This window comes from Somniosus microcephalus, chromosome 2, assembly GCF_052327205.1.
Source record: "Somniosus microcephalus isolate GS21.2 chromosome 2, FLI_Smic_1.0, whole genome shotgun sequence".
Lineage (NCBI taxonomy): Eukaryota > Metazoa > Chordata > Chondrichthyes > Squaliformes > Somniosidae > Somniosus > Somniosus microcephalus.
In genome coordinates this window covers 329,943,497-329,961,941 of record NC_140988.1, presented here as the reverse complement: position 1 = coordinate 329,961,941, position 18,445 = coordinate 329,943,497, and the positions used below count along the sequence as shown (strand labels likewise).

The 18,445-nt window shown below is 42.5% G+C and overlaps 1 protein-coding gene across 1 annotated transcript in view; it reads right to left on the bottom strand.

Moving 5' to 3' along the window:
- Positions 1-635: 635 nt before the first annotated feature.
- Positions 636-18,445, bottom strand: part of LOC147123573 (RNA-binding E3 ubiquitin-protein ligase MEX3C-like) — a 41,347-nt gene continuing 23,537 nt past the window's right edge. Inside the window, exon 2 of the mRNA XM_085974809.1 lies at positions 636-5,293. Coding sequence (XP_085830935.1) covers positions 4,035-5,293 — 1,259 coding nt within the window. The 3' untranslated portion in view covers positions 636-4,034. The remainder of the gene's footprint in view (positions 5,294-18,445) is intronic.

Here is an 18,445-nt window from a genome sequence, read left to right as displayed (position 1 = left end):
GAAAAGAAGAGTGGTACAGCCTCACACATCTGTCCCAGGAACAGGAATTCAAAATAAACTCTAGGAAATGCTGGGGGAGTGAGTGTAAAGTGCTAACTTACATTTCACAGTTTAACAGACCCGTCCCTCCAACTAAATACCCCGTGAAACAAGTCTGTCATCACTATTAACGATGTGAAGCAGATCCCTCTGGTTGACCAACAAGAGGCATAGGCCCATAAGCATGGATCATTAAGCTTTGAAAAAAAGAGTCCTTTTTAGTTGGGAGCGAAATGAGGGGAAAAAAACTCAAATGCTACAAACCTAGCAAAAAAATGTACCCAGCGATAAACAGTTGTTAAGGAGACTGTTGTGTAAAGACACCCCACCACATGGACAGTTTTGCAAGACACTTGCATTTTGAGACTATACAAGGTGGGGGTGGGAGACAGAAGCATGCACAATTTGATCTAAATAGTTACATAATTGTCTGGTTAAAAGATAAGTAAGTTGTTACATCACTCCCAAACTGGGAGCAACATTTATGCAAGAGGTTATAGAATCTTCGAGAGCCTATATCGTAACAGCCGGAAAAATCCATTCATGTTTTCTTAAAGGGTTTGGGGGGGGGGGGGGGGGGGGGGGGGGGGAAATGAATTAAAATTTTTTTTTTTTTTTTTTTTTTTTTTTTTTTAAATGAACATATGCATTTACTATTTCAGCTGCAGGAGGCTCTTACCAGAGTTTAGAAAGCACATTCTCTTGGGGCCTCCCACACTATAAAACTACTTGGCTGAAGCTGTATTGTGAATTTCCAAAGTACACTCTCCCATCTCTAGACAGAAGACATTCCCCATCCTGAACTGGGTAAGATTTGATATACACATGTTGATTTTGTAGCGGTATTGATTTCAAACAGATACGGATATTTGATGGCATCATTTTGGAATTTTCCAAGGACATATTTAGAATATCATAATGCATCCCATTTTGATCAGTTACAAAATTAGACAGCATTCCATGTTTCTCCATGTGCTGCCAATGTTAAAATTCTCATGGACCATAAACTCCATTACACTACATGCAAAATCTATTTCAGTCCTAAGCAAGCTAAATAGATTGACTAATGAATGTTCTGCTGACAAATCAGAAATAGGAGATTTCAGCAATTAAGACCACCAGACAGGTGCCCATACAACAACTAGCTGTCAAAAAACAAGGTTGGTTGTAAACTATTACAGGTGCAAATCAGTCTGGCCCATTTTGCCCATAAAACAAAGGGGGCAGTGATCCCTAGTCAACCATCTGACAGTCTATGCATTCTTAGAGAAAAACAATGTTACAGGAATCGTTAGATTGTCTCAAACCAGAAGCACAGGTTCCATCAATCCATCCACCAATCTACAAAAAGAGCTGTAACTAAACCCATGGCATATCCCACCCCCACCCAATATCCAAACTCTTCAAAATAAATGTGAAGATATGTGGCTCAACTCATTCTTTACACATTGGTCCTGTTGATACTATTCAGCCACCCCAAATCCAGCATCTTTATGGGATCATAATGGGTACAAGTGTGTCTAAACCAATTCATTCAATTTCAGCAGTTACCTAATTCTTGAGAGAATCGACACTCGGTTAACATGGACAGTGTGGAAATCAAACTCAGTTATTTGATATTTTAAAAGAAATCAAATAGAAAGCAATGAAACCTTGTTTTCCACAGGTTGCACAATAAAACCAGCACAGCCAAATTGCAATTAAAACAAAAGTGGTCCAATTAACCAATTTTTTTCCCCCCACAGTCACTAACTCATCAGTAGAGTTACTATGCAACAGAAAAAAAACAGCAAATACCATTGCCAAACCAAGCAGTGGTTCTGCACCAACTAAATTTAACACCTAGTGATAAGATAGTGTTTTAATCACTGGTTTTACCTACTCCCTAAGCTACCCTCTAAAAGACCTGCAGATTCAGGAAGTTCAGAACTCCAGATGTCCTGGACAGATCAGCTACCATCAGTGCTATAAGTTTAAGCTCATAGGTAACCTGGCTGAATCTTGATAGTGAATGGAGTGTGGCAGTTTGAAAATCATGGACCCGAAATTAAATCTGCAAAACATCACAAATCTCAGCAAAATACTTCTTGCAGTTTCCTTAATGCAAGAATGAGAGAATTCTGAACTATGCTACACGATGGACATGTGGCTCGATATGGTGGTGGGGTATGGGCCAATACCCCTGGAGTTTGGATTCCCTTCATTTGACTCGTTACCAATCCTGGGTGGGCCAGCAGCAAGAAACACCAAGAGATTTCCCCTCAGAGGGCAGTCACCAACACTAGATGCTTCCGAACACCATACAATATAGCATCAGGGAAGGGAGGCGGTTATTGCTCACTCTTGACCAGTTTGGGTAGGTTGAGGTGATGAGAACAAAAAAAATGATTTTATGGGGTGAGGGAGAAAGCATCACAGAAGAAAAAGTAACTGTGTAGTCTCCTATGGGTATAGAGACATCGTATGGTTAAGGGTTGAAGCTTAGTCATTCCTGAACAAGTGACTATCCAAGGTTGCTGAAGTTTGGAAATTTTCAACAGCAGGGTTTTGCAGCTACCTTGAGGGGAAGTGGCATGACACCATGTGGTGAAAATCACTCAGTTGTTCCATTAGCCAAGTGCTTCCCCACAGGGAATGAGCGAAGAGTCTAGAGGGAGTCTCCCTCTAGGAGCACTGACACCATCCAGCAGCCTGGGTGCAGATTGCTTACCAACCTGGCTGAAGATCGAGACCCAAAAAGGATGATAAAAACTCACCATCCTCTTCATCCCTCCCCCCACAAAAAAATCCATCAATCTGAAAACTAAGTGTTTTTCCCCCTCTCCAACACCCCCCAAATATTTAAAGGGGCATTTCTCGATTTTCCTCACAGTAAAAGCACGTGTTCGTGCATCCTGCACTTAATCTTTCCTCAGTTATAGACATGCGTTATGTGTTAGACACACAAGACAATTAATACAACACACAAGGCTGTAACCTGCTTGGCTCAATTTGGTTCACAAATATGTGATAATCATTTATCACATTTCCCATCATAAGCACAATTTATTCAACATTTTAAAAAATGTTATGTAATAAAACAATACTCTGGAGTGGGGGAGGAAGAGTGGAAAAACCTTTCACAACTCACTAATGAGTTACCAGGTCTTCCTGCCCCACAGAATTACAAATCTCCTTCAAATATCCTCTAGTGTACAGGTAATTTTACTTGGATGCTTCACGTCCAACACGTCCATATTACTTCTATCAGTTCTCTTAAGCCCTAACTTTGCCGTTCTTGTGCCCATTTTCATTGCTCTCCTTAAAGCCCTTGTTGGGGTAGAGTTCCATGGGTGCCAGCAGCCCTCTGGTACCATACCCAAGTGGACACTTCACATTTGAACCTACACTGGGAAGGGGAGAAGAGAAAGAAAGTCAACAAGCTATTAGGCCACCTGTTAGAGGGCATCACAACCTCATCCAAACGTTGCACACTTTCCAGTAGAAATAACTGGATAAAGCCAGGAATGGGAACAATGGTTGATTTTGCTTTAGTTGGCACTGAAGCCAGCTGTAGCACCCTTACTGCTGCACTGGTAGAGATCAGCAAACTTGGCAGAGACTGGTAATCAAACTTGAGGCTGTATATCCAGAACACACATCCCTCTAGAAAAGGGGAACGAGTGGCAAAGCTTAAATTTTAAAAAAGCTCAAGGGCCACTCTCGCACTGTTAGAAGTAGATTTTCAAATCCTGCATGTATATACCCAAATAAACTGACCCATCTCTCATTATGATCCATGAAATGAGTTTGCCTAACAAAAATGGTATTACCCAACTTATTTAAATTTACAGAAAACCCGTAGCCTAATCCTACGAATCCAACTACATAACAGTCACATTTTAGCATTAGGAAGTTTTCAGACAAGTACCAACATACATTCTCCTCTCCCTGCCCAATTACCACCCTCCCAGCCCTTCTTGCCCAATTACCACCCTCCCAAGTAGTTCATTGAGTTAAGAGTAGATGCGAATGGCCTGAGTAACAGGTGTGTTGCACACTGGACACTTTGGCTCTTCCTTGTCGCAGATTCGGTTGGCACACTCCATACAGAAATGGTTGTGGCCGCACGGCACCAGGGCTGCGATCACTTCACTTTCAAAGCAGACCACACAATCGCGTTTCCCCCGGGCCATACCAGAGCCAGACGAGTCGGTTGGTGAACCGGAAGTAGTGCTGCCATTGGAGGAGGAGTAGCTTGTACCATTGGAGAAGGCAGAGATGTATACTGGAAGCCCAACTTGACTGGCCATGTTCAAGGGGTCACTGCATGGCCTTCTGGCAAGGGGGAGCTCTAGGTTTTCCATAAAGGTTGGTGATAGGCGAGGGGTAGTGGGTTGGCTGTCACGGGCTATTGTGCTAGATGTCGATTCGTTACCAAAGCCAACAGAATTTGCCTGTTCGAATGGACACCAGATCACAGACTGAGGCGTGGCTGGAAGGGGGTCAAAGGCAGGAGATTCAAACCCCAGATCTTCAGAGCTCATGGTTGCAACTGACTCTCCAAACCAGAAACCACCTGCGCTGAATGGACTGGTCGGGCTGAAGTCAGCCATCTGGTTACTTCCAAAGTAGGAATCGGTTGATCCACTGCCGAGAGAGCTCGAGCTGTCGTTTCTGTAGCTGGAGAGAAGTCTATTGCGGGCAGGAGGAAGAGAGTTCATCTTCCCCCATGTGGACTCAAAACCGCTGCTGTCAAAACTCACGTCTGTGCCATTGGAATGGAAGTCGTTTTCTTCATTTATTTCAATGTAATTGCCAGTACGAACAGCAATGTGCGCTTCTATCTCTTCCCTGGCCCGGTCAACATTTTCAGGCATGCCCGTCACTTCGAACACTGGCTCTTTATCACGGCTGGGAGTGACTATGTATGTATGGGTTTGTTGCTGAATTCGCTTAATTGTGGCTCCCTTGGGCCCTACCACCAAACCCACCACACGGTAGGGCACTCGTACCTGAATGGTGGTTTGCCCAGGCAGATTTGGGGTGCCAGGTACAGAGAGGCCAGCTATTCCAGGTGCAACCCCAGGCACTGCTCCATTTTTGTTTCGAGACGCTCGTATCATTGAGAAGTGTTCTGCAGCTGAAATGATCTCTCTTTTAGCCATAGCCACGTCCTCCTTCCTCCCGGTGACGACAAAAATGGGCTCCTCTCCTCTAACTGGAGTTTTGATGTAAGTGTTGGTTTTTGCTCTCAGTGCCTTGATTTTGCAACCTTTAGACATTTGGGGTAGGGATGGGGAGGTGGGGGGGGGGGGGGGGGGGAAAGAGAAGGAGAAAGAAAGAAAAAATTACAGTTAATAAAACATCTAAATATACAAAGAAAGATATGCTGTATGCATTTGCAACACAAACATGTTTACAATCATAATTAGCTTTCCTCAAGCAGCATTTCCTGGTATTTTACACTGCATAATCTTAAAATAGGCTCAGATTTTGAATTTAGGAGGTAGTGTGTATCGGATTTTGTAAAACACCACAATACAGACAGCTCAGGATGAAATTCTGCACATATTAAAAATCAATGATTGCAACTTAATTTTCATTCCCATACAGGACATTGACACCTCATTTAACACTTCCTCTTCACTTGGTCAAAACATTGAAGGAGTGGCAAAAATTCCAGGGGGGGGGGGGGGGGGGGCGACAAGATTCTAAAAAATATAAAACAGAGTTATGATGATTTGGAATGCACTGCCTGACAGGGTGGTGGAAGCCGGTTCAATAGTAACTTTCAAATGGGAATTAGATATATAATTGAAAAGGAAAAATGTGCAAGGCTTTGGGGAAACAGCAAAGGAGTGGATAGCTCTTTTAGAAAGTCAGCACAGGCATGATGGCCAAATGGATATAATTTTTTTACATGAAGTGTGGTAATTGGCAAGAATCACAGGTAAGAAAATAACTCCCCAAGCTAGGCGTGGAAAAGCAGACAGCACTAGAGTACTCAAGTTAATAAGGTCTCAGAACGGACAAGAGATGGACCAGTTGCCACTACATACTCCACAGCCACTAGATTTCAAATACCAGTTCTTGACTTGCATTACTGCATGACTGAGGCCCGTATACCTCATTTGTCTTCCTCTCACTGAAAGAGCATGCAATTGGGCCATTTTCCAGGTGATTTTTAAAAGATTATTAGCCATCCATCCAGAGAATGACTACCTGTCATAAAAAGACTCAAACATAGAAAAATAGCAGGAGTAGACCATTCGGCCCTTCGAGCCTGCTCCGCCATTCAATATGATCATGGTTGATCCTCTATCTCAATACTATATTCCCGCTCTCTCCCCATACCCCTTGATGCTTTTTGTATCTAGAAATCTATCATCTCCTTAAATATATTCAGTGACTGGGCTTCCACAGCCTTCTGTGGTACAGAATGCCAGATTCACCACCCTTGCATTTATATAGCACCTTTCACGACCACCGGACATCCCAAAGCGGATTACAGCCAATGAAGTACTTTCTTTGAAATGTAGTAACTGTTGTAATGTAGGAAATGGGGCAGCCAATTTGCACACAGCAAGCTCCCACACACAGCAATGTGATAATGACCAGATAATCTGTTTGTGATGTTGATTGAGGGATAAATATTGGCCAGGACACCAGATAACTCTCCTGCTCTTCAAAAATAGTGCCATGGGATCTCTTGCATCTACCCGAGCGTAGACGGGGCCTTGGTTTAACGTCTCATCCAAAAGACAGCACCTCTGACAGTGCAACACTCCCTCAGTACTGCACTGGAGTGTCAGCCTAGGTTGACACAGCATTAAGAAAAAAATCCAGAAGTCTATTTGAGAGTGGATCCAATAAGATGGAGATAATCCTAGAAAACTGTAATCAAATACCCACTTATGGAAATTTAGACTTGCAAGAATGATGTTTATTAGAATTCCATCATTTGATGGCGAGCTCTGCTGGTAATGTAGTGGTGCAGCCCACTGCGTGGCACCACAGATTGGTCATGCACAGGATACACCCACCAATCCGCAGACTGTTGAGGCGCACTGCAGGGAGGAAATTCCTGTCAAACTAGGTGCCTCTTGTACACACACCACCTTGCAGCTTACAGCAGAAAGCAATATTCACCCTGGAGCTCCTTGCCCGTTGGTTTTGGATTAGAGAGTACCATAAAAAAATAACCAAGATGGTCACATTTTCCAAATGTTCCAGAACAGACTGTTGTACGGTGGAGAAATTAAACTTCAAACTCTTACCATCAACCTATGAGATGCAAATAACTCTTCCTGCTGTGCATTCCTCATTTCAAATGTGACAGAAGTCGAGCTCATATTAAAGTAGAAAGCCCACTCTATCCAGAATGCACAGCAGGAAGGAACTGTTTGTTTAGTGGTCACAACATTGGCACTAGCCCACAGCCCTAAAAGTAATCTAGAAAACTCCTCCCAGATAGAGGCCTCGAACGTAACATGTCTGATTCCAAGCAGTTACACTGCCTCTATCTCAGCACTGGCCTGCTGAAGTGAGGCCAGCACATGTAGCAAACAACTAATGACAGTGGATGCGTGACTAGCCTCAGGGAAGTAGCAAATGAAATCAGATGCCAGCACTGCACGGTGCTCTCTCCCAGATGTACAAGCAGCAGCTTCCTGTGCAGTTTCTTAATGGAATAAGTAAACTCCCTCCAAAACACCTGTTCGGGAAAACATGAGTAGCTTTAATTTCTATTGTGTTGGGAGTATCTGTAATTTTCAGTGATACATTAGCCCCACCGTCTCAAGTTTCACTGTTATTGTGCAACTTTAAATTACAAAACCTTGCTCTGCAAAATGGATGTTTAAAAAAGATACAAATCACCACCCATCACTGAGCGATTAAAAATTCAGGTGTAGGCCCTTCACACTTGCTGTGCTGCCACTAGAGATATCAAGGAGTGCAGCTCGGAACAGAGTGTAAAGCTGCGAGTTTGGTGAGTGAGGGAGTGAATCTTAAAGGTTAATCTCTTCTTTCATAAAATCTAGTCTTGTGTGCTTGCAATTAGCATTTAACTTGAATTTAAATTTACTGTTTCAAGTTTTAAGTTTCTTCCAGGCTTGGGCAGGGCTAAGCAAGCTCTGTGTTGGAGAGTAGGTGAGAGTAATTAATTAATTAACTGGTCTAATCTGGTGCTGTAACTGCCAGAGAGCTCACTTATTTAAATCTCAGCAGTATAAATAAGGGAGGCTTGAGTGCAATTTGTCATGGAGTGCAGCTCGGAACAAAGTGTAAAGCTGAGAGTTTGGTGAGTGAGAGTGAGTGAGTTTGGTGAGTGAGTTTAGTGAGTGGAGGGAGGTGTTCCTTTCTTTTTGTATCTGTCAGCTTCCAGGAGAGCAGGTGTTAAAAAGCTGCACAATAGGGGACAGAGAACCAGTGGGAATTTGGCTCTGGCACACCCAACTGCATTTGGAGAAAAATAAAAGGTGACATCACAGGGAAAAGGGTAAGTGATTGGTTGGTGAGTATTTTGCTCACTTCCCTTATCTTTTAAAGCCCAGGAAATGTATTAGTAATTGTAAGGTTTCATTAGTACTAGTTTACTAGCAGTAATACATCTTATTAGGTGTAGTAGGATTTTTTAGTTATTAATTAATAAAAATAAATAAATTCTCAATAAAGATGGCAGGGCAGGTGATGTGTTGCGACTGCAGTATGTGGGAGCTCCTGGACGCCAGTGTGATCCAGGACGAACACGTCTGCGGTAAGTGTCTGCGACTTGGAGGAGCTTCGGCTCAGAGTTGATGAGCTGGAGGCCGAGCTGCGGACACTGCGATGCATCAGGGAGGGGGAAAGTTACCTGGACACTTTATTCCAGGAGGCAGTCACACCCCTTAGAATAGAATCTTCTGATTGGTCAGCGGTCAGGGACAGGAGGATGTGACTACGAGTGAAGCAGGTATGGGGACCCAGGAGGTGGAGGAGCCTCAGCCTTTGCAATTGTCCAACAGGTTTGAGGTTCTTGCAGCCTGTATGGATGAAAGCAGTGGCTGCAGGGTGGATGAGCAAATGGACCATGGCACAGAGGTACAGGAAGCCATTCAAGCGGGGGGAGTTAATAGGAATGTAGTGGTATTTGGGGACAGCATAGTCAGGGGGATAGATACAGTTCTCTGTGGCCAAGAGCGAGAGTCCAGATGGCTGTGTTGCCTGCCCGGTGCCATGGTTCGGGACATCTGCTCTGGGCTGGGGAGGAACTTGCAGTGGGAGGGGGAGGAGCCAGTGGTCATGCTCCATGTAGGTACCAATGACATAGGTAGAACTAGGAAAGAGGTTCTGCTGAGAGAGTATGAGCAGCTAGGGGCTAAATTAAAAAGCAGAACCTCAAGGGTAATAATGTCTGCATTATTACCCGAGCCACAAGCAAATTGGCATAGGGTAAATAAAATTAGAGCGATGAATGCGTGGCTCAAAGTCTGGTGTGGGAGAAATGGGTTTCAATTCCTGGGGCACTGGCACCAGTACTGGGGAAAGTGGGATCTGTATCGTTGGGACGGTCTTCACCGGAACTGTGCTGGGACCAGTGCTCTGGCGAGTTGTATAACTAGGGCGGTAGAGAGGGCTTTAAACTAAATATATTGGGGGCATGGGATCAAATTTGGGAAGATGTGGTAATTCAAAGATTAGAGACAGGGCAATAGAGAAAGGTTTTAATATGGGAAATGATAAACAGACCGTGACAGGAAGGGATAGAGAGTACAAATCCAAGAGTAAATCAACAGATAAGGCTAGAGGTTACAAAAATAAGACGACAAAACTAAAGGCACTGCATCTGAATGCATGTAGCATTCGAAACAAAACAGATGAACTATAGCGCAAATAGAAATAAATGATCTGATAGCCATTACAGAAATATGGCTGCAGGATGACAGATTGGGACCTGAATATTGAAGGGTACATGACATTTAGGAAGGTGGGAAAAGGTGGAGGGGTGGCTCTGTTAATTAATGATGGTATTAGCACAATAGAGAGGGATGACCTAAGTTCAGGAAACCAGGATGTAGAAGCAGTTTGGGTAGAGATGAGAAATAATAAAGGCAAGAAGTCACTTGTGGGAGTGGTATACAGGTCCCCCAACAGTAACCACATGGTAGGATGGAGTATAAAGGAAGAAATAATGGGAGCTTGTCAGAAGGGTACGGCAATAATCATGGGGGATTTTAATCTGCATATAGACTGGAAAAATCAGATGGGCAAAGGTAGCGTAGCTGAGGAGTTCATGGAATGTTTTCAGGATAGTTTCTTACAACAGCACATTCTGGAGCCAACCAGAAAGCAGCCTATACTAGACCTGGTATTGTGCAACGAGATAGGATTAATTAATGACCTCAGTGAAGGCACCCCATAGCAGCGATCATAACATGATTGAATTTTACATTCAGTGTTTGTGTGAGAGAGTCTCCAAGGCTAGTATTTTAAACTTAAATAAGGGCAATTATGAGGGCATGAAAGCAGAGCTAGCTAAAGTGAACTGAGGTTAAGGGATAGGTTAATAGAGTTGCAGTGGCAGACATTTAAAGGGGATATTTCAAAATACACAGAATATATACATACCAACAAGAAAAAAAAATTCCAAGGGGAGGACCCACCATCTGTGGTTAACTAAAAAAGTTAAAGGTAGTATCAAACTTAAAGAAAAAGCATATAATTGCGCAAAGATGGGTGGCAAGTCAGAAGATTGGACAGAATATAAAAAACAGCAAAGAATGACTAGGATTAATAAGGAGAGAAAAATTAGAGTACGAGAGAAAGCTAGCTAGAAATATAAAAACCAGATAGCAAGAGTTTCTATAGATATTTAAAAAGAGAGTTAACAGTGAGCATTGGTCCTATAAAAAGTGAGTCTGGGGAATTAATAATGGAAAGTAAGGAGTTGGCAGTTGAATTGAACAGGTATTTTGCATCGGTCTTCACTATAGAGGATACAAGTAACATCCCAGAAATAGCTGTAAATCAGGAAATGGAACGGATGAAGGAACTCAAGAAAATTATAATGACCAGGGAAGTGGTACTGAGCAAATTGTTGGAGCTGCGGGCTGACAAGTCCCCAGGTCCCAATGGACTTCATCCTAGGGTCTTAAAAGTGGCTAGTGAGATAGTTGATGCGTTGGTTTTAATTTTCCAAAATTCCCTAGATTTGGGGAAGGTTCCATTAGATTGGAAAATAGCAAATGTAACTCCTTTATTTAAAAAGGGAGACAGAAAGCAGGAAACTACAGGCCAGTTAGCTTAACATCCGTCATAGGGAAGTTGTTAGAAGCTATTAAAGACGTTATAGCAGGGCACTTAGAAAAGTTCAAAGTAATCAGGCAAAGTCAATATGGTTTTGTGCAAGGGAAATCATGTTTAACCAATTTATTGGAGTTCTTTAAGTAACATGTGCTATGGATGTACTGTACTTAGATTTCCAGAAGGCATTTGATAAGGTGCCACATCAACATCAAAGGTTATTGCGGAAAATAAAAAACTCATGGTGTAGGGGGTAACATATTGGCATGGATAGAAGATTGGCTAGCTAACAGGAAACCGAGTAGGCATAAATGGGCCATTTTCTGATTGGCAAGATGCAACGAGTGGTGTACCACAGGGATCAGTGCTGGGGCCTCAACTTTTTACAATTTATATAAATGACTTGGATGAAGGGACCGAAGGTATGGTTGCTAAATTTGCTGATGACCCAAAGATAGGTAGGAAAGTAAATTGTGAAGAGGACATAAGGAGGCTACAAAAGGGATATAGATAGGTTAAGTGAGTGGGCAAAGATCTGGCAAATGGAGTATACAGGAAACTTTCGATTAATTGGCCACTAAATAACCAGAACGCTCTATCCACTGGCAAAATTCAGGAGTCTGTTCAGATAACTTTTTTTTACCCATTTGTGGCTGTGCAAGCGTGTAGCTGAAGCTGTTGCTAAGCTACAGAGACGCTTGCAAGTTGTGCCGATTGTTTTGAAGCTGTTGCAGGTTTGTTGCTTTAGACGGAGCTCTGAGCTCCGTATGTTTTAACTATAGCGTTCGGTTATCCGGCATTGTTGATGGACCGGCACCAGGTTGGTCCCGTCCGTGCCGGATACCAGAAAGTTTCCTGTAATGTGGGAAAATGTGAAGTTATCCATTTTAGCAGGAAGAATAAAAAAGCATATTATCTAAATGGTGAGAGATTGCAGAGCTCCGAGATGCAGAGGGATCTGGGTGTCCTAGTGCATGAATCGCAAAAGGTTAGTATGCAGGTACAGCAAGCAATTCGGAAAGCTAATAGAATGTTATCGTTTATTGTGAGGGGAATTGAATACAAAAGTAGGGAGGTTATGCTTCAGTTATACAGGGCATTGGTGAGACCACCTCTGGAGTACTGTGTACAGTATTGGTCTCCTTATTTAAGGAAGGATGTAAATGCGTTGGAAGCAGTTCAGAGAAGGTTTACTAGACTAATACCTGGAATGGGCGGGTTGTCTTAGGAGAAAAGGTTGGACAGGCTAGGCTTGTATCCGCTGGAGTTTAGAAGAGTAAGAGGTGACTTGATTGAAACACAAGATCCTGAGGGGTCTGGACTGGGTGGATGTGGAGAGGAGGTTTCCTCTTGTGGGAGAATCTAGAACTAGGGTTCACTGTTTAAAAATAAGGGGTCGCCTATTTAAGACAGAGATGAGGAGAAATGTTTTCTCAGAGGGTCGTGAGTCTTTGGAACTCTCTTCCTCAGAGGGTGGTGGAAGCAGAGTCTTTGAATATTTTTAAGGCAGAGGTAAATAGATTCTTGGTAAGCAAGGGGGTGAAAAGTTATCGGGGGTAGGTGGGAATGTGGAGTAATCGGATCAGCCATGATCTTATTGAATGGCGGAGCAGGCTCGAGGGGCCGAGTGGCCTACTCCTGCTCCTAATTAGTGTATGACGACCTACCTCAAGAGAGAGGGTGTTGTTGCCTGCCTAGAGGCAAAGTGTTGATGGTAGCAAATCTGGTAGTATCCACCATTTTACTCTGGCCATGGAGGAGGTCTCATTCCACTCATTCAGGCCATACCAAGGTTGTGTTTTAAACGTTTGAGCAACTGTTTTGTTAATTAATCCCTTTGTCCTCCTTTGCTGAATCTTAAACGGCTCCCAATCCTCAGGTTTGCTGCTTTTTCTGGCCAATTTATATGTCCTCTCCTTGGATGTTATGCTATCCCTAACTTCCCTCGTTAGTCATGGTTGCGCCACCTTTTTTGTTTTATTTTTATGCCAAACAGGGATAAACAAATTTTGTAGTTCATCCATGTGCTATTTAAATGGCTGCCATTGCCTCCACCATCAACCCTTTAAGTAACATTCCCCAATCCATCCTAGCCAACTCGTGCCTCATACCATCGTAGTTTATTTAAATTCAGGACCCTAGTCTGAGTCAACTACTTCACTCTCCATCTTAATGAAGAATTCTATCATATTATGATCGCTCCTCCCAGAGGGGCCTTGCACAACAAGATTGCTAGTTAATCCTTTCTAATTACATAATACCCAGTCTAAGATGGCCTGATCTCTAGCTGCTTCCTCAACATATTGGTCCAGGAAACCATACAGTATACACTCTAGGAATTCCTCCTCCACAGTATTGTTACTAATTTGGTTAGCCCAATCTATATGTAGATTAAAATCACCCATGATAACTGCTGTGCCCTTATTGCACGCATCTCTAATTTCCCATTTAATGCCATCCCCAACCTCAGCATTACTGTTTGGGGGTCTGTATACAACTCCCACTAACGTTTTCTGCCCCTTGATATTTCTCAGCTCTACCCATACAGATTCCACATCATCAGAGCTAATATCCTTCCTTACTATTGTTAATCTCCTCTTTAACCAGCAATGCTACCCCACCTCCTTTACCTTTTTGTCTGTCCTTCCTGAACATTGAATACCCCTGGATGTTGAATTCCCAGCTTTGGTCACTCTGGAGCCATGTCTCCGTAATCCCAATCATATCCGTTTACATCTATTTGTGCAGCTAATTCATCCACCTTATTACGAATGCTCCTCGCATTAAGACACAAAGCCTTCAGGCTTGTTTTTTTAACACACTTTTAGAATTATTATTTACTGCGGCCCTGTTTGATTTACACCCTTGATTTCTCTGCCTTCCACTTTTGCTTTTCTCCTTCCTGTCTTTTGCTTCTATCCTTGCTTCCCTTTCCTCTGTCTCCCTGCACAGGTTCCCAACCCCGCCATTTTAGTTTAAACCCTCCCCAACAGCACTAGCAAACACTCCCCCTAGGACATCGGTCCCAGTCCTGCCCAGGTGCAAACCGTCTAGTTTGTACTGGTCCCACCTCCCCCAGAATCGTTTCCAATGTCCCAGGAATTTGAATCCCTCCCCCTGGCACCATTCCTCTAGCCACGTATTCATCTGAAATATCCTTCTATTTCTACTCTGACTAGCACGTGGCACTGGTAGCAATCCTGCGATTACTATCTTTGAGGTCCTTTCTTAAAAAATTACCTAACTCCCTATATTCAGCTTTTAGGACCTCATCCCATTTTTTTACCTATATCATTGGTACCTATATGCACGACAGCTGGCTGTTCACCCTCCCCCTCCAGAATGCCCTGCAACCGCTCCAAGACATCCTTGACCCTTGCACCAGGGAGACAACATGCCATCCTGGAGTCTCGTTTGCGGCCGCAGAAACGCCCATCTATTCCCCTTACAATAGAATCCCCTATCACTATAGCTCTCCCGCTCTTTTTCCTCCCTTGCCAGCGACGCCCACATCCATGAATGAATTTTTTTTTTTAAATTACTAGCTGCATTAGTTCATCGAGGAGCAGAACTTCCTTGTTTGGATGCAACTTTTTGTGTCAAAGATTGAGCTAGTGTGCTGAAACATTTATATTTATAGATATGCCGAACACTTTTGAGCAAGTACTTCCATCACCTCAATCAAACTTTTCATCCCTTGTTTTTAAAAAAAAAAAGGGACACCCACATTCTTCCTACCTCACCCACCAAAAAACTTCTACAAACAGCAGCAATTACTAACCTGTAATTTCCGAAATGGAAAAAAAGTCCGACAGAGATGAGCACATCCATATTGATCAATCTTGGGTGTTTGGTGTTCCCCCCTCCACCCCCAAAAAATGGTGACTTTGCTTCATGGAGGCGGGTATCTACTGTTCCTGACAGCAGGCACGGTTGAAGTAAATCTGCACTATTCAACTCTACAAAAAACACTGCATAGTTAAGTGCTCCTGAAGAAACCAATTAGTTAGACTGCCCAAGGTTTCTGTTGCACATCAGCAAGAATTTGAAAATATTCAAACAGAAAATGGCTCTTATTTTCTCCAAACAGAGATTGGGAAAGTTTAAAAGCTGAGCTGTCATTTAAAAAAGTCACAAATTATCCAATTAAAAAAAAAAAAAATCTGTGCCGTCGCCTCAGGAAAATGAATAGACAAGACAGTTTCCCCCAGGATTTGTGGTCAAATTTCATGGCCCTTGCATAGTCAGAAGAGAAGAATTTTGTCTTATGCACGGTTGGGGATTAGAGTTAAAGTTTGGGGATTAGGGTTAAAGCTTCAAATGTTACTAAACATTACCTGGATAATATACAAAATTAGGTACATAGTTTTGTATTATGCTTCCATTAATAGCCATGTATGCTATTGTATGACAAATGCCAAATATTCAGATAAAAAGCTCTTTAGAAAAGCCCACACGGGTCAATCTATGCCTTTTTAAAGCTCCTTGTTTAACCGATTGAGTTCAAATTTCCAGTCTGCCCACATAAGCCTCATGTAATCTTTGTTGTTCGGTGTACTAAAATTAAATATCCTGCTCGATAAAATTTCAATAAGCAGATTCTTATATTTTAGTCATTACTGTTTCTGTTGGAGGTTTCCTCCAGTGAAAACACACTAATTTTTGTATGGTTGAGAGATGGCATATCCCAGAATTTAATAGATTTTTAAAAAATGCTGGACTTTGCATTCTTCCCAATTTCACAGGAATCGATACAATTTACACAAACAGTGGACAATGTATACCCTAATGATACATATGCGAAACATTCAAACAGCACATACATTAAGAGTATAGCACTTGAATTCCACAAAAAGTACAACAACATCCCCAAACCAACTGGGATATTTGGACTACATTTTCCAGTAGATAGAAGAATTTTTTTTAAAAAGTGCCCAATTCAAGTGCAAGCAGATTTTAAGTGCTCAATGAACTTTCTATAGTGTAGATTTGGAGGTGGAGAGAAACAAGTTTCAGGGGAGACAAACATTTGACGTCGAGCAATGAATTCTGACATCAATTTTGAAAAAAAAGTTTTTAAAGGTTTTACACTTTAGTCTGCAGGCTGCAACTTTGATGTTTAACATCCGCCAGATGTGGGGTTCATTAAACAAGGCTGCTTGGTGCCGCAGTATTTCAGAGTATTGAGCACAGTCATGGAATAGCAGGACAATAAATTCCTCTCAGCAGGGAGGTGCCACCAGGTATTAAACAAGAGAGAAAATGTACAAGACTCAGTCAGTTGTTCAGTCCTACCTAGAGCTCAAGAAACTTGCACTCGGTTAGCAGTTTTAGCATCAAGAAATGCAAGTTACTTCACAAATAGGCACCAGGAAAATAAAATTATGAAACCTGAAAAGGAATGGGAGAATTTTAACTATAGCCAGGAACACCTGGGACGTTAAAATTGTTGATCCTGTAAGATCTTGAAATACTTGGGATATATGGGGATGGGGGGGGGGTGGTGGTGAGCCAGGGAGTGGGACTACCTGGACTGCTCTTCGAAAGAGCTGGCACAGACTCGATGGGTCGAGAGCCTCCTTCTGCGCTGTACTATTCTATGATCTGAAAAGTTACTGAACTTCTCCAGTTGGTCATGTAAAAAAGGACGAAACTAACTAGGGATGTGGTGTAGACCATCAGGTCATAAGGAAAATGGTTTGCTGTATAAAGATATACAAGAAGGGTATGTGAAAACGTTGTATTCAAAAATGAACCAAATACAAAATTGGATACACCCAAGCAGTTTAGAATTGAAATCTGTCAACGTAATGCATCACTGTGTCACAAGTGTCACATGAGGCCGTGCAGATCTCAACCTGGTAATTTTTAAAATGAGCCAGACAACATACAGGAAATTAATGTTGAGGCACCCTTAGGCAACAGCAAACACACAATGATGAGGTGTGGCAGGATCTTGGACTTAAATGCTGAACATCTGAAGCTAGGTTTTAGAAAGCTCACTTCAAAGAAATGAGAGAACAGCTTAAGCAAATTGATGGGTTGGGGAGGAGAGAAATGCTTGTTCAACAACACTCGAGGCCAAGTGGATTAGCTTTAAAAAAAAAAGGACACAATGATAAGCACGCAGGATAAATGCATAACTAGGATCAAGTGTAGCTTAAACTAGTGTGACCCTAAATCAATTAACAAATTAGTTGGGGGGGGGGGGGGGGGGGGTGGTGAAAGGTAGAGAGTTCTGAGCATGTTACCCCAGGGATCAGTATTGGGACCACTACTGTCTCTAATTCAATTAATTGGATTCAGAAGCTCAATACAAATTTGTAAAATTTGCTAATGATAAACTAGGAGGAGCAGTGAAATCTGAGGTAGCAGCTCAGAAAATACAAAGATGATTTGGATAAAATAAGGAGGGCAGAAGCGTGGCAGATGAAAAGCTTAAGTACTGCACACAAGAAAAAAAATGCTATGAATTTCAAAATGGAGGCATTACTCTGCATTTAGGTGTGTTATACCCGATATGGGAGCACTTGATTCATTCACTGGGTGTTTGACTGGGGCACAGATATTGAAAAAAGGACAACATATCAGAAACTGAAAATGATAAGCCCATTAGCTTGACATCAGTTATAGGAAAGTTGCTAGAATGAATAATTAGGAATACTGTGTACGACCACCTTGACAGAGGTGGTGTTATTAGGAGACACAACATGGCTTCTATGAAAAGGTAATGTCTTACCAACCTGGGTGAATTCTTTGAGGAGGTTACTAGGTTGATGGACAAAAGTCGCCCTGTATATTTGGACTTCCAAAAAGCTTTTGACATGATGCCAAATAATGGTTTACTATACAAGAGAGAGTCTGGTGGGATTGGAGGGCAGATCCTGGGTTCGTAGACATGCTCGTAGACAGATGGTTTTCCATTAACGGTAGTGGCTGTGCCCGGAGACCAATGTTCCCTTTAAGCTGCATGGCTGTGCAGCACCAAATAGCTCCCGCGCAGTCGGCTCATCAGCTTTTCAATCGGTAAAAACCCGCACATGCGGCGTATTTTGAAGGGGCCGCACAGTCCAAAAAAATTAATGGGAACATCGGTGGAGTCTAGTTACTAGCAATATTCCCTCTAATTCTTTTGGCCGAC